The sequence below is a fragment of the Haliaeetus albicilla genome, chromosome 18 (genome assembly GCF_947461875.1).
Source record: "Haliaeetus albicilla chromosome 18, bHalAlb1.1, whole genome shotgun sequence".
NCBI lineage: Eukaryota > Metazoa > Chordata > Aves > Accipitriformes > Accipitridae > Haliaeetus > Haliaeetus albicilla.
The window spans coordinates 7,939,532-7,958,380 of NC_091500.1; the positions used below are offsets into that span (position 1 = coordinate 7,939,532).

General features: G+C 37.0%; 1 protein-coding gene across 1 annotated transcript; it reads left to right on the forward strand.

Moving 5' to 3' along the window:
- The first annotated feature begins 519 nt into the window (after nt 1-519).
- WDCP (WD repeat and coiled coil containing) lies at nt 520-17,172 on the forward strand. The gene is made up of 3 exons (XM_009926317.2): nt 520-2,655; nt 11,436-11,556; nt 15,264-17,172. Exons 1-3 carry the CDS (start codon nt 736-738, stop codon nt 15,428-15,430), a joined length of 2,208 nt encoding a protein of 735 aa, XP_009924619.1. The 5' UTR covers nt 520-735; the 3' UTR covers nt 15,431-17,172.
- The last annotated feature ends 1,677 nt before the right edge of the window (nt 17,173-18,849 follow it).

The following is an 18,849-nucleotide window of genomic DNA, read 5'->3' on the forward strand; positions in this document are numbered from 1 at the left end:
ATATTTGTAGCTAGGAAATCTGTCCCAGTAAAACGAACACTAATCAGCTGTCTTTGTTTCTGAAATATTTTGCTTTTTTTTAAAATCTAACTTTTCTTCATTTTCTTGTAAATACTAACAGAACAGAGCATGATTTCCCTTTTCTACTTTCCTTTCATAGACACTTAGGATCTTCTATCTTTGAAAGATGCTGTCCATCAGAGATTGCAATCTGCCTTGTACAGTCCTCAGGTATGTTTAAATCTTCTTTTATCCTTCAAAGGCTGGCTGAAAGAAGTGTCAGGTCATTATTTCAGGCTGTAGCTTAATACTTAGGCTTAATAGTGTGTGATCTCTCCCCAGCCTTCACCAAAGACCTTCATTCACTGAAGGTCAAGGTATTAGAGTGTTATTTTTAAATATACTCCCAGCAGTGAAGAGTTAAAAATAGACTTCTATGAAAATGTACAGTAATTGGTTAAACCTTGTTAGCCATCACATGAAGATGATAACTCCTCCCAGGAAAAGAAATAGCAAAAGCAGCTTTGACATGGATTTATACTTAGAGGAGCAGCTGCAGGCTTACTGGGAAGGACTTCACAATATAGGCTCTTGGATTATTAGCAGAAAAAACAGCTTGATTCTGGAAAGGAAGGGAAGGAGATACGAAAAAAATTTTCCTCACTGTGATCTGCAAGTGAATTCCATGGATTCTTTAGTTTGGAACAACCACCAGTAGACAGAAAGCTTAAAAAGATGGAGCTGGGAAAGGCAAAGCTGCTGAGGACCGGCCTCAATGCTTTATATCAGGCCATCCACCCCGTGCATGGAATTGCCTGGACAGATGGGAAGCAAGTGATACTGACTGCTTTATACTATCATAATGGAGAACTAAAGTTCGGAGACTCAAGTGTTGTTGGTCAATTTGAACATGTTCATGGGCTTTACTGGGGCCCATGTTGCTCTACAGACACCCCAGCTCTGCTCGCTGTTCAGCATAAAAAGCATGTTAGTGTTTGGCAGCTGGGCTACAGCACTGCGGAGAGGAACAAACCCTTGATTTCTCAGACCTGTGAAGTTGGTGAGCCATTTCCACTGCTTTCTCAGGGCTGTGTCTGGCATCCAAAGAAGGAAGTCTTGGCTGTGCTTACAAAAAGAGATGCTTCAGTCTTGCATGCTGTTCGTACTGACAATACTAGAGTTAAGGCAGATATCAAAAGCAGCGGGCTTATCCACTGTGCCTGCTGGACTAAGGATGGTAATCGTTTAGTAGTTGCTATAGGCAGTGCCCTGCATTCCTACATATGGGATGATGCTCAGAAAACCCTAAATACCTGCTCCTTTTGCCCAGTCTTTGATGTGGGAGGTTATATCTGTGCTATAGAAGCCACGCTGGATTTCCAAATTGCTGTAGCTACTGAGCTTCCTTTAGATAATATCTGTGGTTTGAATGCGGGCATTGCATTTGATATGCCATCTGGTACAGAAACTGGTTCTTTAATCTCACAGTCTGCTCTGGTGCTTGGTGATGAGGAATACTCCATGGACCGGCGAAGAAAGTCCACAGATTCAGATAGATCCGGTGTTGATTCAGTTGCTTCTTCTTCGTCAGGTCCTGTGGATTTAACCCATATCCTTGCAAACCACCGTCGGTCTGATCCCGGTCCTCTTATTACTCTGAAACGCAAAGACTCTGCAGCAACAAATGGTCAAGATTCTTCTCACATGATTTTGGTGACTTTTGAGAGGAAGGTAACCACCACCAGAAAAGTCACCATCCCAGGTATTCTGGTTCCTGATATAATGGCTTTTGACCTTAGAGCTCAGATTGTGGCAGTAGCCTCTAATACTTCTAACATTGTTTTGGTGTATTCAGTAACCTCTTCCTGCATGCCTCATATTCAACAAATCCAGCTGGAAAAGAATGAAAGACCAAAGGGCCTATGCTTTTTGACAGCTAAACTCCTATTGATTCTGATTGGCAAGCAAAAGTTTCCTGAGCCTAGTCTCATTCCATCTTCAAGTTCAGACAGGTATGTAATGCGTCTGATGATCAAAGAATTGATGCTGGAAGAAGATCCTTCAGCATTGCCTGAGACTAAGCAGAATATGTTTTATAACTTTGAATCCTCTGTTAATATACCTGGAAAAAGAAAGTTCTTTGAAAATCTTGCTACAGATGACCAACCTCAAAGCAGGGAGCTGTTAATACCAAGAAGCACAGTTATTCAGTCTCCTAGTGGCAGGAGAAGACTCATTGAAGAAGTAAAGAGCCCTAGCTATGAGCAGAGCTCTTCATCAAGTGTGAGTGACCTGGATGAAAAAAGGCTCCCAGGTGACCCCTCGGTGGCCTTGGAAACATTGGATGCTGAACCTACCAATCGTTCAGTGTCTCTTCTTGGTTTTGGAACATCTACCAGGCTTTCCAGCAGACCAGCTTCCCCTAAAGTACAGTTCAATGTGATCCAAGAAACATCAAATTCTCCCAAAAACAACAATTTGCCAAGTGAAAGAGGAATGAGTCACATATCTAGAAATTTAGAGAGACTTTGTGGCAGCTTCAATGAGTTACAACTGAGTCTTTCTGAAATAACGGACTTCGCTAAAAATGGGAGGAGGATATCTTTAGCCTATCCATGCTCACAGGAACCACCTGTCGTTCATATCACTTACCAGGTAACTTTTTTGTCAGCTTAAAAATATTGTGATAGGACACTGAATTTTTAAACAATCTTGTATTTATTTAGCTTTAAATCAAGAGGATGCAGTTTAATCTTATCAACCCATGAGAAATGTAACCTGAGTTTGGCATCAAGCTTAATCTAAAATGGTATTATAATTTGTCACTGAAACAATAACTCAGGATGATGTGGGTAACTTAGAGGATACTTCACGTGGGAGATCTGTGTCTGTTCGTTCTTTGATTATGCACAACTGTCTTGGATACTAGCTGATTTTGTGTGCATCTTTCAAAGACAGAGAACAGAGCCAAACAGTTGTTAATGTACAAAAGGTTTATATGTTAGTTTAGTGTAAGGATGAGCCTATGAGTACAGTGGTACCGTAACCCACCAGAAACATAATCAATTCAAACACAAGGTCAAATCCAAAGTTTGAAATAGACTCTCATGAAGACTGAAACAAAGTATTGAATCTCAACTTATGGAAAATTCAGATAGGCATGACCTGAAGTTGGCTTATTTCTACTTTAATTTCTCATCACTAATCTTCACAGAGCTGGACAAACTCAATTTATGAAACATATTACCACTTCAAATTTTCTGAAGAAAAAAAAATTTTTAAAAAAATCTGTCAATATGTAATTATCATTTCATTAAATAAATAAATGAATGTCAAATCATCATGTTCCTATCTGACCCTTGTTTTGGCAAAATTCGTACTGGCTTCAATAAGAATTTCAACTAAGGAAGATAGGTTGTGTAATTATTTCTGGCTATTATTCTTAGTATTATTCATAGTAAAACTAACATTATACTGATAATATTTTTGGTCATGCTGATGCTAGTGGTATTGCTGCTAAAACTGGGGTCCCTTTCAGGATGTAGATGCCAATTGTAAATGCATTCGTATCTACTGCAACATAAGCGGCATTATGGCAAAGTAATACATTACACTGTGATGATGCTGAAAGTATGTACTTCTCAAACAAGTTTGACTTCCTTTTACTTTAAAGGAATCCATACAGACATCAAAGTACCCCTCCTTAAACACTCATTAAGGGAATGGTGACTCAATTCAATCATATTCATTACTTTTTAGCAATTGTTTACTTGGCATTTAAGCAGATTCTAGTATATTAGGTACTCTGGATCAAAGCAAAGCTTTCAATCTGTATTAGTCAATTTAACTTGACTATGTTACACAAATTCTGGTGAAAAAAGCAACATGTCTCTTTTAAATAATTTAGTATTTTATTTGCCAAGAAGAAAGCCCTTCTGTTCTCCAGCAAATTAATTCTTATTTCTTAACATAAATCAACTTATTTATTTAGCAAGCAGCCCTATCTCTTGGATTCGATTGGATTAACCTTTCTAAAGAGAAGTTTTGTTTGTGACATGTAACATTAATCTAAGATCTGAAGTCACTGTGCATGTTTGCTTGCACAAGCAGCAAGAATTAATTATCCCGCTTTTTTCTTTGGAAGCAAAAAAAAATATTACTGCTTCTAAAATACTGCTAGACTAACTAACTACATTTAGAAAGGAAGACTCTTATTTATATAAGCAGGTTAGTTTCACATTGAACCAGCAGAAAGCACCGCCAGTACTGCATTATAATGACTCAGAAAAAGTGCCACTTCATGTCTTTCTGACACACATAGCTTTTTTGTGTAAGTCTCAGCTAATGCCTTGCATAGTTCAGCCCCTCTTCTGAAACCTAACAGGATCACAGCATGATGCCAAAAAATAATGAAAAATAGACTGATGGCAAAAAGGCCTCCAGACAGACAGGGAAATATTTGCTTCATAGGCAGCTAATAATTTTCTCAGAAAATAGTTGTTTTGATTAGTTTGGATTCAGACATCTGAACTTTGTTCCTCCTTCAGGATTTGATTAGCACTCTGAGCTCAGAGACCAGCTGGGCTGTGGGTTCCAGCCAGGCTCTATGTTCACAGTGTGAAAAGGCAGGAAATAGCTTTATTGCCTTATGATATAAATATCAGCCTGTGGAAAACATTCTAAGCTTTAGGAACACTGCAGTCCAGTCAATAATATGGCCATTACCTTTCAGCTTTTTGTGCCAAGTGCATGTCTTCTTAAGTGTTTGTATAATCCCCAGCACAGCAGAGGCTCAATCTTGATTGAGAAATCTATTGTACTATAAAATATCATGATCAGTACTGCATAACCATATTTATGCATTAAAAACATGAGAGGAAAGTCTAAAACATAGTAGATAAAAATGTAGCAATAATTATGACCAATTACACTGTTGTGCAGAAGCATTATTGACATTTATGTATGTTTCCAGGTCTGCTTAGAAAACTGTAATATAAACCAGAATGTGTATTACTTAATAATGTCTGCTCACTAAATAGTCTTCAAAATCTTTGTTTATTCTGTTAGTGCTTGCCTACCTATAACTCCTCTGAAGTCACATCCATGCAGTACTACCAGCATTTATATTCTTTGTAGCTCATAGCCATAAAAGAAAAACATGATCACTCACACTTTGGAAATGTCACTGCACTATCACTTGTGTAATAGCATTCAGCCACCAGAGGTGACTTGATCATTCAACCCTGAAAAGCAAATATTATTGCTCTTTCATCACATACAGACTTGTAATTCAGGATAGTGTGGGAGGGCAGACAGGCAAATGCAATAAGAGGATATTATTTAAAAAGAAAAAAAAAAAGAAGAGATGAGGATCTGTCACAGATTTGTTTCTGTTTCATTTTGCAAAAAGATACTTTTATCATCCTTTTCCCCCAGAAAAGAAACAGCTGCAGAATATTTAAACTAGCCTCATTCAAAAGCTAATTACAGTGGAAATAAAGCCAATCTGGATTTGAAATTAATGGCATTTAGGCAAACCTCTCCGGGAGGAATAAGATTCATCTTAATCTGAGGAATATCTTAAAACTCCTGCATCTTGCTCACAAGCAGTATTATGTCAAAAGTGTATATCACTGAGAGTATATATTGCATAACTAAACAGGAAATAAGTATCTTTTCAGCAATTAGTCACGATGATTTCCTTTTCTTAGCACTCACCAATAATTATACACAAGTCAATTTGTACTTTTATAGCATCTTCATACAATTTACTACGGGAAACTTTATTGCTAAGGTCAGCTATAAAATAAACATTTCTTTACACAGAGCTGAGAGATTAATAGAAGGGATCCAAACATATGGCAATAAAGTTCTTGTGATAGAAATACATGAAGTAGAGATAAAGAAGGGGGGTATAAGGGTGGCACACTAAAATGAGCAAAGACCAGGCTGCAATGATCAGCCGTAATAAGACCGTGAACCTTTCTGAAATCCAAAGGGCAATTGTGACTCGGGTTGAGCAATAGAGAGAAAGTCATGAAAATGATGGAAGAGGAAGGTGATATGACTGCTCCCTGGAGTAAGAAACTAGTCAGCCATCCTGAAGTTTAGAAGGAAGAGATTTAGGATGACTGTAAAAGACAGACCTGCAGTAGTCAAGAGAAGGTGTGATTAATGCATGGATAATGTTTTGAGCAAAGGTTGAGGAATTTGTTAAGAACAAATTCTGACAACAATGTTCTGAAACTGATCAAAAGCAGACAAGCAGGGTTTGTAGAGGAGACACAATATCTTTTATTAGAACAGATGATTTGTTTGTTGGATACATAGACGCAACAGAAAAGGAATATGTAATGTTAAAAACAAATCCAAGTTTTCGTACTGTGCAAAGAAAGTAAAGATCTGAGTTAAAAACCACACTCAAAACATAAAGATCCTGGAAGCACAAGCATGAGGACAAAGGGTGTATCTTAGATGACAATATACCTGAAACAGTAGTTGCAGAACTATTGACAGGGAGCCAAGAGTAGAGAAATGCTAGCATCATATCATCTGAAATGCTGATGTGCACTATAAATGCAAACTGCACTGGGATTTAAGCACCCCTGAGCAACTCAGATCTCTTCCAACGTAAACATTTTACAGGCTTCTGCTTCTCTGACAGGTTAATTAGGGTTGCAATTGGAATGTCCCACATAAGGGCAAGAAAGATATTAAGACCTCCACCAAAATAAAATCAGGATCCATCAAAAATCAAACAGGAATCACAGCAACAGTGGAAATCATGACAGGAAGGGGGAGTAGTGCAGGCAGCCAAACCTCATTAATACTACCTGTGACAATGCTGCACAAGGCTTAATGAGACACAGTACTTTGAATGTCAAAAATCATAGTTCTCATTCCTCTTCAGTGCTCTTCCTTAGCCATCTAACTCTCTTTTCATTGTCTTCTGGGCCAGAATGCCCATGTCTATTTAATTTACTATTTTTTTCTCATCCCACACAGTGAATGTGGGGGCAAGGCAAAAGCAAGCTGAGTAATGGGTACTAAGGTATCAAAACTGAAATTACCACTGAAGCACAACACTAAGAGCTGAAATCAAGGGCTTAAGAAAAAGAAAACCAATTTCTAGGCAACTACAGCACTATTCATCTTACAACACAGAGATGTGACTGACTAACCTGACACCTTTCCTTTATAAAAGAACAGATTATCAACACAAAGGATATGAAGAATATTTAAAATACCTGTAATTCAGTACAGTGCTTGAAATCATGCCACAGGGGAAATTATTTGTTCAACAGCAGAGAATAGGGATTAATAGAAGAAATTTAAGATGGTTAAGGAATTAGCTGGAAGGAAGTTAGTAAATGGTTATAGTAATATAAAAGAAAATGGAAGAAATTTACTAGTGGATTTTCTCATAATTGATCTTCAGGCTAATCTAAAAGTTTCATTAATGAGATATGCTAATAAAATCTGCATATGGCATAAAGTCAGTAGTATTTTCAATAGAGGATCAGGATATTGCATCTGTAATTTGATGACCTTAGCATCTAGAATAAAAAAAATGGATTGAAATGAACTAATATGAAGTGCACAGTGATACATTCCAGGATTAACAGAAGGAATTTCTGCTAAAAACTGAATATTCCTTAGTTGGGAACAACCAAGGATGACAAAAGCTTGCACATGTTAAGTGACTACAAGATAACTATGAATCAAAAATGTGATACATTTATGAAAAGAGCAAAGGCAGTTTGTGGGTACATCAGTGAGGTACATCCAGTAAGTAATGCAATACTGGGCAACACAGCTGTGAGGCCTCATCTGGAAAACATTTTACATTTCTAGACATCCATGTGCAAGAAAGACACATTCAGACTGCAATCAATCACTACCCAGTGTTAGTAAAAACAATTCTGATTGGTAGCATATTCTTATTTACCTCACTGTTTCATCAGTCATTGAATTCAAGTTCATGAAGATGATCTTAGCGTCCAGGCAAGTGTAAGCAGTGCATTAGGAAATACAAGATAAATAGTGGAAAAGGTCAAGAGGCAGAACTAGCTGACTGCTCAGTGGGGTTTAAAAAAGTGGTAAAAGACGTGTTTATTTTTCGTGCAGACATACGGTGTATAACATCTAATCCAGGAACCCTTTTTGCCTTAGTAAACTATTTTCTTCTTGGGGATATTTGCATTCCAAAACATGAGTTTTGAAAAACAGTTTGGCAACGCTGCGATGGGCTGGCTGCTGCCCAGAAGACCCTTTATAGGCTATAAAATCTGATCAAGGGGCAGGCTGACACAGATGAAGGAAAACAATTCTTGAATTGATGGTTTCTTTCTGTTGGATTTTTGTTGAGGGAGAGTTGGACTTGACATACTACAGGAAGTTGGCTAAAGAAACTTAATCTGAAAATATCCACTCATGTATGTGGAAATATATTTGTTTCTTCTGTGATTAATATGTTCTTAGTCTACCAATGAACTTTGGTTTAGGATAAAACAACTAACATTAAGGGATTTTAATCTGAGAATTGCAAGTTCTTTGGCTTCTGTTGGAGATAAATAGCAACACAGCCAAACCAGATAGATACAAATTTCGGGAAACGGTGGATTAAATCTAGATGTGACTAGAAAATTGTCTTTGTGTTAAGGCATGAAAATGGGAAGTACTAAGGTGAGATTTTAGTTGTATTTCTAACTCTGTCAGAATTACTTCCGTGACCTTGAGTAAATCTCTTTTAATCTTCCTGTGTAATGGTTTGATCATCTATAAAAAGGGAATACTAACAGTTACCTACCTCTCAAGAAGGCATGGGATTAAATCAGTTAATCTATGATATGACGTCTGTGACCATATTCCTCAAAGAGAAGGCATGTTATCATCACTTAAGCTAACCATTAAACAAAAAAGACTAAATAATTGGAAGCTTAAAACAGAGAAAGATTCTTGACCTGATGGAATCTGCCAGCAGACAAAAATGAATGTAAAGATGATTAAGTTTATCATTATAAACAGTAGTATATGACAAAGACAGAATAGCTAATACAAATGCTCATAAGTGATGAAAGACAAACAACTCTGAAACTTAAGCTTTGAGGTCTATACTTGAAAAACTGGTTAGGATAAAAAATAGATGCCATGTAGTTTTGTATATACAAAAATGTCTTCCACTTCCAATGGCTGTTCCAATAATAACTTGCAAGACTAAGGAGGAAACATACTGGAACGAAGTCATCCTTAGTATACATTTCCATTCAGCTGATTTCAAGTCAACAGAGGCAGAGCTAGATTGTTTTCTGATTATTCTTGAGTTGAAGCATATCTACATGAAAAAATTAACCACTCAGGTCAAGGCAATGTGCCTGTCTCATCTACAGTCCAGCTTTTTCTGTAATTCATTAACTGAAGTACAAGTTTGAATAAACTCTGCTATTTCAACCTGAATTCAGGAAAATGAAGTAGTTCTTAGATGTGCTAATCCACAATACGTAGCAATGAAAAGCTTTCCACAAATACCTGTACAGGCAAATAGCATCTCTGCAATGTAAATGCAAAGCACATGCTCACTGCTGAACATTCAGCCCATTGAGTTTTAAGTGTATTTAGGTTCAATAGAACATAGTACTATATAATTTGAAGAGACCTAAAAATGACAAAGAAGTTGTGTTATATAGTTATAGCTGTAATAAAAAGTTACTATAGGTTTACAACTAAGAAATGATACTTTGATGCATTCCTTAGGTATTTCCCTTTTAATTACAAAGCAACAAATTTCTGGCTGTTTTGAATGGAGAAAGAGATGAAAAGACCTCTGAAAGTTGGAAAGTTTAGGTTTTAACAGGAAGATATTCTTACAGTTCTTACATCTTCAATCAATCATAATTAATACATAAATAAATAACCATCAGCCATAGACTATCTGCATAGCCAGTTTATGATAGAGTGGGGAAAAAATACTTCTGCAACAGTTGGTAGACATTCTGATTTACAGAATCCAATGTGGCTGCACGACAGCATACATACTATGTACAGAAAAATGAAAATGATTGAGTTAGAAAGGGTGTTACAGAGCAAAAAAAGCACGTTAACTGAGAAAGCGACTGAGTCAAAAGACAGCACAATTAGAAATGAAGACAAGCATTAAAAGAGACATTTGTTTAGTCAAAGGTTAGATTACTATGCGCAGAAATAGAAGACACAGTTGTGAATTCATTCAACTGTAAGTTTCATATTAGCAAGAAAGATTCAAGGGTATGAAGTAGACACTGACAGGGTAGGACTAGAACAGGAGTTATGATACATGACATCTTTTCAACCCATTTTAAAATGTTAACTTGGATCCCTTCTGAATGTACAAAACAGAAAGTTCTAGGAAATGGGATAAATAGACTGGTTCATTCAAATATGTTAAATCTGGGGGTATTGCAAACATAAGGCATGCCAAAAGAAAAAAAACCACACCATAACACATGGGAACTACACAGGTGGAAAGTATGGAGAGGGAAGAACAAAACAAAATTCACAGGACAAAGTATAGCAAGATTATTTAGAAGAAAATGTCCAATTCACCTATATTTTTTAATAGCATTGAGTCACTGGAAAATTTTTAATGTTAAAATGACTTTCAAATGATAGCAGATAGGAAAATGTAAATGCAAATATATATCCACTCCATAACCATATTAGCTCAACTATTTTGCAGTAATCAGAATGACGGAACACAAAGGTGTCAATTCTCAAGGCCAGCTAAACTTCATGAAGCACGAATATGCCACCTTTATATTCAGGTGTGGTTTTTTAGTGAATGCCAGAGTAAATTCCAGGGCTGTAAACCCATACATTCCCTCTCTCTCAAAGAAAGTCACAGGATTCCCAAGCTACCTTGCTACAACAGCTTTTCAGAGAGACTGTTGCTATGTCCAGTCTCTCTGCAATTCTCTCTGTGCCAGAACTGAGGTCATTTTACTGGGGTGGAATAGCTGACCAATGACTATCAAAACCACCCACGCGTAAAACTGAAACTGAGCACAGTACTCATTTGCTCTGGTAGCATCTTGGACAACTTTATTCCAGGCATGATATATTCCCTTCCACTGAATCGACTCTTCAGGCAGAAAGGCCCAACAGACACATACACATGACCTAATACATGATATATACAGGGCTGACGCAGTTTTGCACTGCATAAGCACACAAAACAAAAAGCAAAGATGCATATACCTCTTCACATGGGACTATGAGATTGTGCTTAGAATTGCACTGCTTGATGGTGTCATCTATAAATTATAGCAAAGACAGACAAAGAAAAAGCAAAATGACTAAAGAACTGAAAGGAGTTAAGAGCAGAGGAACGGTTAAAAGAACCCAGGCACAATGTATAAGCCTTTAACAAGATCTTTTCTTTTACATGTATGTATTTGAAGAAAAGTTTTTCAAATGGAGCAGTTACTGAAGAAACAAAAGATGTTCTCCTCTGTGATGGCAAGATCCATTTGAATTTAGTCCAGCAGCTGTTTGATCTGCCTGTTATTGAAATGAAACACGGTATGTTCTTTTTATTTCTGGTATCTGGTTTCACCTGAGATTTTTAGCATAAAAGAGGCATTTGTGGTAGAATAATTACCCCACACTGCAGTAAACTGAGAGAGCTAACTTCTTTTGATAAGTATGTGTTTTCCTTTGTCTGAAACACAGCAGAGTGTCTGTTAAAATCACTTAAATGCTAAGTAACTGCAGAACTACCTATCACCAGAGTAATATGTTAGATGTCTCTACAGAAGAAGGTTGAGAAAATAATCAGTACCTGGAAATAGAAGTGCTTCCCTGAGACCTTTTGGCATTTTGCTTTGCCCATCTTTACAAGCATGTCCCAGACCTGACAACAGAGAGTAGGCTGGAGAAAAAGTCGTTCTCAGAATATGATATATATATGTATCATGTAGCATTTGGAATTATTTTAATGTAAGATAAACAATGAAGCTCAATGTTCTAATTTGCCAGTCTCACATGTCTACCACCCACCACTGATTAACTTGTAAGGACAGAAGCAGCTAGGGAAATCCTAGCCCCAGGCTGGTCTCTGAATTACCTTGTCCCTGCCTGTTCCTGTATGCTACCTTCTCAGCAACATACATACCATTTCTCTACAATGCTTCTGATGGCTTTTCTCATCACAGTCTAAGTATATTATGATCCTAAAGTACACAGTAGTTGGCTATAATTATGATCTTCTTGCATGGTTTCCACACTGACAGATCCATAAATTACTCTCTGTCTTACCCCTTGTCTTAGCCCCTGACAGGCTGAGACATATTGGCTTAATCGGTACACTCTGCTTTATGAGAAATGAATTCAACTGTTGGTGAAATTAAAAAGAAAAGGAAAGTACTAATGTAAACTATAGCTTTCTAAATAACGATGGTTACACACCAGACTGCTATATAATAGGCTTATCAATGCAAAAGAAACCAGGCCTTGTGTGTTACTGGTGCTGGCACCAGGGACAGTGCGAAAAAGATGTAAAATATGCACCATGCTGCCATTCATATTCTGCTTATCTCCTTGTTGTTGATGAGACCACGAGAATGAAGAAAAGGGGCTACAAATACAACACAGACCATTGGACCACTTCCTTTTTCCCCTGGCTTACAGCAGTTTCTGAAAGTTGTTCCAGAAGATAAGGATATGCAGGTTTCATATTTTTGTCAGCAATCTCTCTTGACTGTGCAGTGCAGTGGAGGCGTATATGAAAAAACTCTACTTACTGTTGAGGCCTGAGCTACTTCCCAGCAGGCTTCTGCAGTAACACAATGCAACTTTGCAGGGCAAGGAGGATACCTTTTTTGGCCTGTACTTTCAGCTCTTGATTTTGGAAACAAATGCCCATAATGAAAAAAGAGGTTTAGAATTCAGTATGAAAATAATAAATAAGGGGCCTGAGAAAACCATTTTCAGCTCTATAGAACAGTTGAACATTTAATATTTTATTAGCGGAACACCAGTCCTCAATTTCATGCATTAGACTTCAGAGATATCAAAAAGACAATGTCTTAGAATCATCCTAATGTGTCCCTCTTTCTGTCCAATGTGGTGCTCAGCTTTTCTGAAATAGAGTCTGTTTCTTAACAGCAAAAAGAACCACAGAAACAAGAATCTTTCTAAAACTCACCAAAATCCTGCAAAATTATCAGGTTTGGGGCAGAAGTAGTTATGTAGCTCTTTATTCAGTTCTGACCAGTACAGGTTTATATTCCTAAATCTTTCCTTTGCCACAAGGCATGAATATTAAATGTGATTAAAAATATCACTCCCATCCTTTAATACTATATAATTAAAGGGGATGTAATGAAGAGTGTGTTTGTATTACAATGACAGCCTGGCATTTTTTACTATGAATAAACACTTGAATTTATTGGGGGAAAAATGTTCACAGCTGTAGGCCAAATGCATAACCACGGCAAGGCTATTAAGATCATCAGAGTTAGGCTAGCAACGAACTTGGCCTCATCGTTTGCACTTTAAGCCCAGGACTGTAATATCATTACCTGTACTAAATATAGCCTGTCATATCGTGCCCTGGTATTAGCACACAGAAGTCTCTCTTTTCAGCAGGTCATCATCGTAATAATTGTGCAGAAGGTTTTTCCACCATTGAAATATTTTGTGGGATATGCTTCAAAGCAAGTGTTATCAATGACACAGAGAATTTCAAACATTTCAATGGATGAAAATAAAAAGTCCCAAGAGTTTGACAGAAGAGTATGCTTTATCAATTTGACCAACAACATAACTATTGATTTGGACAGCAGAATTTCCACTTTCAGGCTCACTGCTTATGGAATCTGAAGTCTGTCCAGAATTAGAAAGAAAGTATTAAGAGTAGAAGATTAAAGATTCATGGTTTGGAATGACAATCTTCTTATGATGTAACAGGTGACATGACAACGTGCAATAGTGTAGCAGCCTGGAAAAGTACTTTGTTAATAGTATAAGGAGGGGAGATTTGCCTTGTCCAGGAACATGCTTCATTATGACTGACAAAAATTAAGCACGGTTCTTCTGGATTTTCTACACTTCCTTTTTTCACATCCCTTTTCAAAACACAGTTTTATCTCCCAAAATTAAAAATACCAACAGCAGAACATAACAGGGCTTTCTCTACCTCAGACCCCAGCCAATGCTCCTGGTCAGTAATGACAGGATATATACTCTAAGAAAAACATGTGATACAAGGGCTCCCACAATGCTTTTTAGTTGCCATAGATTTTTTTGGTTTTTTCATAAAATGTGAAAGTGAAAAAAAGACAAATAGAGAATTCACTATTTTCTATAAGAACTGCAATAACCAGTCCAAAAGGAAACAGATTAATCACTAGAAAACATATATATGGTATACATAGCTTCAATGTCAAGATGATTTGCAAAGGGAAGTAAAGAGCAAAGAGCAGGTAGGTTTATTTTCTGCTTCTATGCAATACAGAAAGTGAACCTGAATAATTTTGATATCTTTGGTTTTTTAATCTTGCCTCTTTTTTTTTTCCAGAAAAAAAAAAAAAGGGTTAAAAATGTCATTCAGATTTTGTTCATTCTCTTCTTTATGAGAAGATTTGATAAATAATTAAAGGACAAGAAATTTTATTATATCAGTTTTTGTAAATCATCTCTTGTAAATCATGGTATCTTTTGTAAATCATCTTCAAGGTGTAACTTCCTTCCATTCCTTCCATACAAATTTGAAAACATACTGAACAATCTTGGTTTGACAGTAAAGGAGATGGAAACCCCTACTTCCTTCTAGAACAAATACAGCACAATCATTTTCTGTGCCAACTTTTTCAGTTTTTATGATCTCTTCATCATTTGGGTAGAGCAGATGAGCAAAAGGGATAAGCAGAAGTAGATGTCACTAGAACAAAAGTCAGCATGGAAAGGCTGCCTGAGCTTTCAGAAAATGGAGATACTTATAGTTTATCAGAACTAGCAAAGATGCACCTTGTTTTTCAACTTAATTTAAATAAGGGACAAAATGCCTCAAACCTTTCCAGACCTTTCTTTTAGCCCCCCTTCACATTTACACAAAGGTGTGTTTAGCACAGATTGTCAGACCTTAATGTCATTAGCGTAATAAGGCTTTAGTGCACAAAAAGAAAACCTGCTCTGCTCGCATGCTGGCTGACTTTTTAAAATGTGCTTGTACATTTTACATAACCAGAGCAGTACACTCATTTTCTTTTTTTCCTTAATTTTTGTAGGCTCTTCTTGGATTGTGCTCACTGCAGACAAGGACGGCTTTGTGCCATTAATATTCAGAGCAACACAAGAGATAATCATAAGGGATGGAAGTGACAGTTCAGAAGTCTGTGGAGGTCACTCCTACAAAAAAAGCATTTCAATGCGACCACCAAGCAGAGTGACATAATTTCTGAACAAAGAACGCTAATGATCTTCTTTTCTAATACAATACAGAGACATTCTACAGTGTCAGAAACTGAGTGACTAGAAAGCTGTCTTCACTACTTTCAATGTATTTTAACTGTAAAATCTGTGGCGTGGTTACACTATAGCTAAATCCTAGGTTTGGCTGGACCCTCATGATTTCTTCTGAAGGATCAGACCTAGAGACAAGTTTACCACAGCTGTTGTTATTAATGACTGCCAGTGGACTGGAGCAGAGAGACTAGCCTCTACTTTAATTGTGGTCGGGATGTTCTTGGAGAAACAATATTATGCTAAAAATCATGCAGTAACAACAAATCTAACTAATACAGGTGTACAATCCACACAAAAGCTGGAAAAAATACAACCAAAGAGCTTTTATATTCATTAAGGAAAACTGGGAAGGGAAAAAAAAAGAAAACTGCTTCAGGCTCTCTTTGCTGTTCCAGTTGGATCCCATGGAAACCCGCAACATTTTCAGAAATGCTTGACTTTTATATGAAAATGTTCAATTACTAAAAAGGCTGCATCACTGTCTCCTGTCAGTATCTTACACAGAACGTAGATTTATACATGCACACAGAAGAGAAAGAAAAAACCTTGCAAGGTAAATTAAGGATCAGAGACATTGAATGTAAACTTCATTTGGCTAAATGCAGGTGTCTACACTGAACTTGTCATCTAGACTCCTGTATGATCAGTCAAAAAAAGAAAAGCAATTCTACAGCAGATTATTCATGCCCTAACATAGATTTCTAAAACTGATCATGGTGAACCATCCCTATTAAGTAAGTAAATAAGTGCCTATTCCTTTCCACTGACTGCAAAAGCATGCTAGGGGACTAGTTTAAATACAAACATTTACATTGAGTCAGATGAACCTCACCCTGAGAAACAAGAGGCAATATAGATATATCTGAGAAGCAGGCAGACAGATTCATGGAAGTTAAACTATCATGATTATGGTGAAAAAAATAGGCATAAGGGAAGAACTGAATAAACTCCCTAACTTTTCTTCCTCTAAATGCAAAGAGGTGGGTAAAGTGTAATGAGTAGCCACGTGTGTGAGGCCTAGCACTTTGTACTGCTGGACAGGCCCCAGCAGAAACCATGGAAAGGCGTGCCCGCTTCTCACTGCACATTCAGGGAAACATAAAAGGGATGAGACTTATTTAAGCTACTATTAAGACTTATTTTTCACACTGTGCATTTTGGGTCTTGTTAATACTCCTGGAGAGTCTGTTTTCCCTGCCTGGGAACCACAGCAAGCCTGTTAATAGGGCACAGATACACTAAAATCCAGTTACAATACTTCACCCCATACTAAGGCTGGATCGAGAAGGTAGACCTATGGTCTGAAGGCACTTAATGGGTTTGGAAGTTTGGCATTAGTACCATTCCAGTGATGCAGCCGGAAGTCGCATGAGGAACAGTTTCAATTCCTTGAATTAAATAATGTCCTTCTCATGCAAGTATCCTCCCAGAGACAAAGGAATCATAATTCTAAATCACCTACAACCACAGGTGTGCAACGTAGCTGGGTATATTTGTACTACCTTGTTTGCAAAGATCATTTTAAGCAGCCTCGAGAAGCATTCCAGTTTGAAAAAATAAATAATAATAATAATCTGACCATTTAACCATTAAACACATCTATGAGTTTACAGTTACTTGGTTCATTGGATTGCCTGCTACTTTGCATTAAAATTGTGTCCAAAAAGGTATTTGTATTACTACTGCTTTAAAAATTTGGGTGAAGTTGTGCTTTCCTTTACTGAAATCAGGCCAAATCATTGAAATCAAGTAAGTAACGCAGACGATCACAGACATAGTATGGTGAGGGAAGACTTTATCAGGTTTCTAAACGACAGCACATTTTGAAGCAGCAGATGTTTCTAATCCTGCAAATACACCTGAACAACATTCTTGTGTCTCACAACAGTATCTGTTATTCACAACACCTATGCTATGGCCAAGTAAAATAAAACTTAATTATAACTAACTAGAATGGAGGATATATTTTAGAGGACTGCTTAGGCTCAACTAAAGGAAGAACTAAAAGGGAATTCTTCTCACAAATACTATCTTCTACGGATGGTAGTCCCATAGTTTGGTCCACTTGAAATGAGGCTAATGAAACACAAAAAATATGTTAAATGGAACAGTCCTGCACTCTAAACATATGAACTTGAGGAAAATGGGATTGCGCCTATCAGGTTGATAACACACCAAGACTTTTGTTTGTACTGTACAGTTTCTTTAAGTTCATTATATAGATTATTCACAAAGACTTCCTTGTTGCTAGAGAAATACTCACATTCCACCTTTTGTCATCTTCATGCCTTAGTGCTGTTGCAAGAGCCAGAAGGGGAATTCTGAGAAGGTGAAAATCTTAACTAGCAGAGATCAGTGAGTATCTAGGCACCAAAGATGCCTCAGAACTCAGAATTATCACTAGATGTTTCATTGTCAGTCTGTCATGCTACCATTTTAATTTTTCATGTATTAGTCTTCCATAAAATAATCTGAATGTTGAGAAGATCAGGAGTGAAAGGAGCTTCTTTGAATTGCTATTGAAGTTTGGTTTGGTCTTATTTGGTTTGGTTTGGTTTCTTGGAGATAAAGAGAGGCAAATAAACTTTTAGATGACAAAACAATTAGTTTCAGGGAATAACTGGCTGTAAAATTAAAAAACTTAGTTCTGTGATGCTTAATGAACTTCTGGACTTGTTATATTTTGGTGACATTGTTTTCCCCTGCTGTATGATTCAAGGGTTGTTGAATCTGAGCAGGAACTAATCTGCCTGAAGGTGCTATCATCATCCAAGACAATTAGTCTGGTAACAAATAAGGACCCCAGTTCATCTTGTTGGACAGTTACAATATTATAGGAAGGCTTAGGAAAGATATATCAACTAAAATTGTATAATATTAAAGAATAGCACTGCCCCCTCCCATTTATGAACACACTATTACATACATATATTTGAAAATAAGTGTTTAAATCATATACATGCACTTAAACATGGAAAACAATTGAATGAGGAAATATTTGTTTTCAGGTAATGATTTAGGGGTGCAGTGCAGTGCAGTGCAGAACTATCTTATATAGTGTCTATCACAGGGCTGTTAAGTTAAAATTGAAAGTAATAAAAGCACTAGAAGAAGTGCTGAAGAGATTTATGCAAAGCAGAGGATAAATTTTCAGCTTTGGTTTGGATGGAGAACAGATGGAGAATCAGTGAAGTAGAGAGATGTAAGATGACTCTTCTATTAAGCACAAGCTGTACAGAAGATTTTTGCACAAACTGATAAAGGCATGTGGAAAGATAGAAAGAGTTTGTACTAAATGAGTTGAGCAGACAGTAGGCTGTGAAAAGGAGAAAAGCATAGACTGAGAAG

What these genes read in the sequence shown, in the direction of transcription:
- WDCP (XM_009926317.2), top strand. Translation starts at nt 736, where the DNA reads ATGGAGCTGGGAAAGGCAAAGCTGCTGAGGACCGGCCTCAATGCTTTA. An exon ending in TCGTTCATATCACTTACCAG is followed by an intron (nt 2,656 to 11,435) that starts GTAACTTTTTTG and finishes ATGTATTTGAAG; the next exon opens with AAAAGTTTTTCAAATGGAGC. An exon ending in TGTTATTGAAATGAAACACG is followed by an intron (nt 11,557 to 15,263) that starts GTATGTTCTTTT and finishes TAATTTTTGTAG; the next exon opens with GCTCTTCTTGGATTGTGCTC.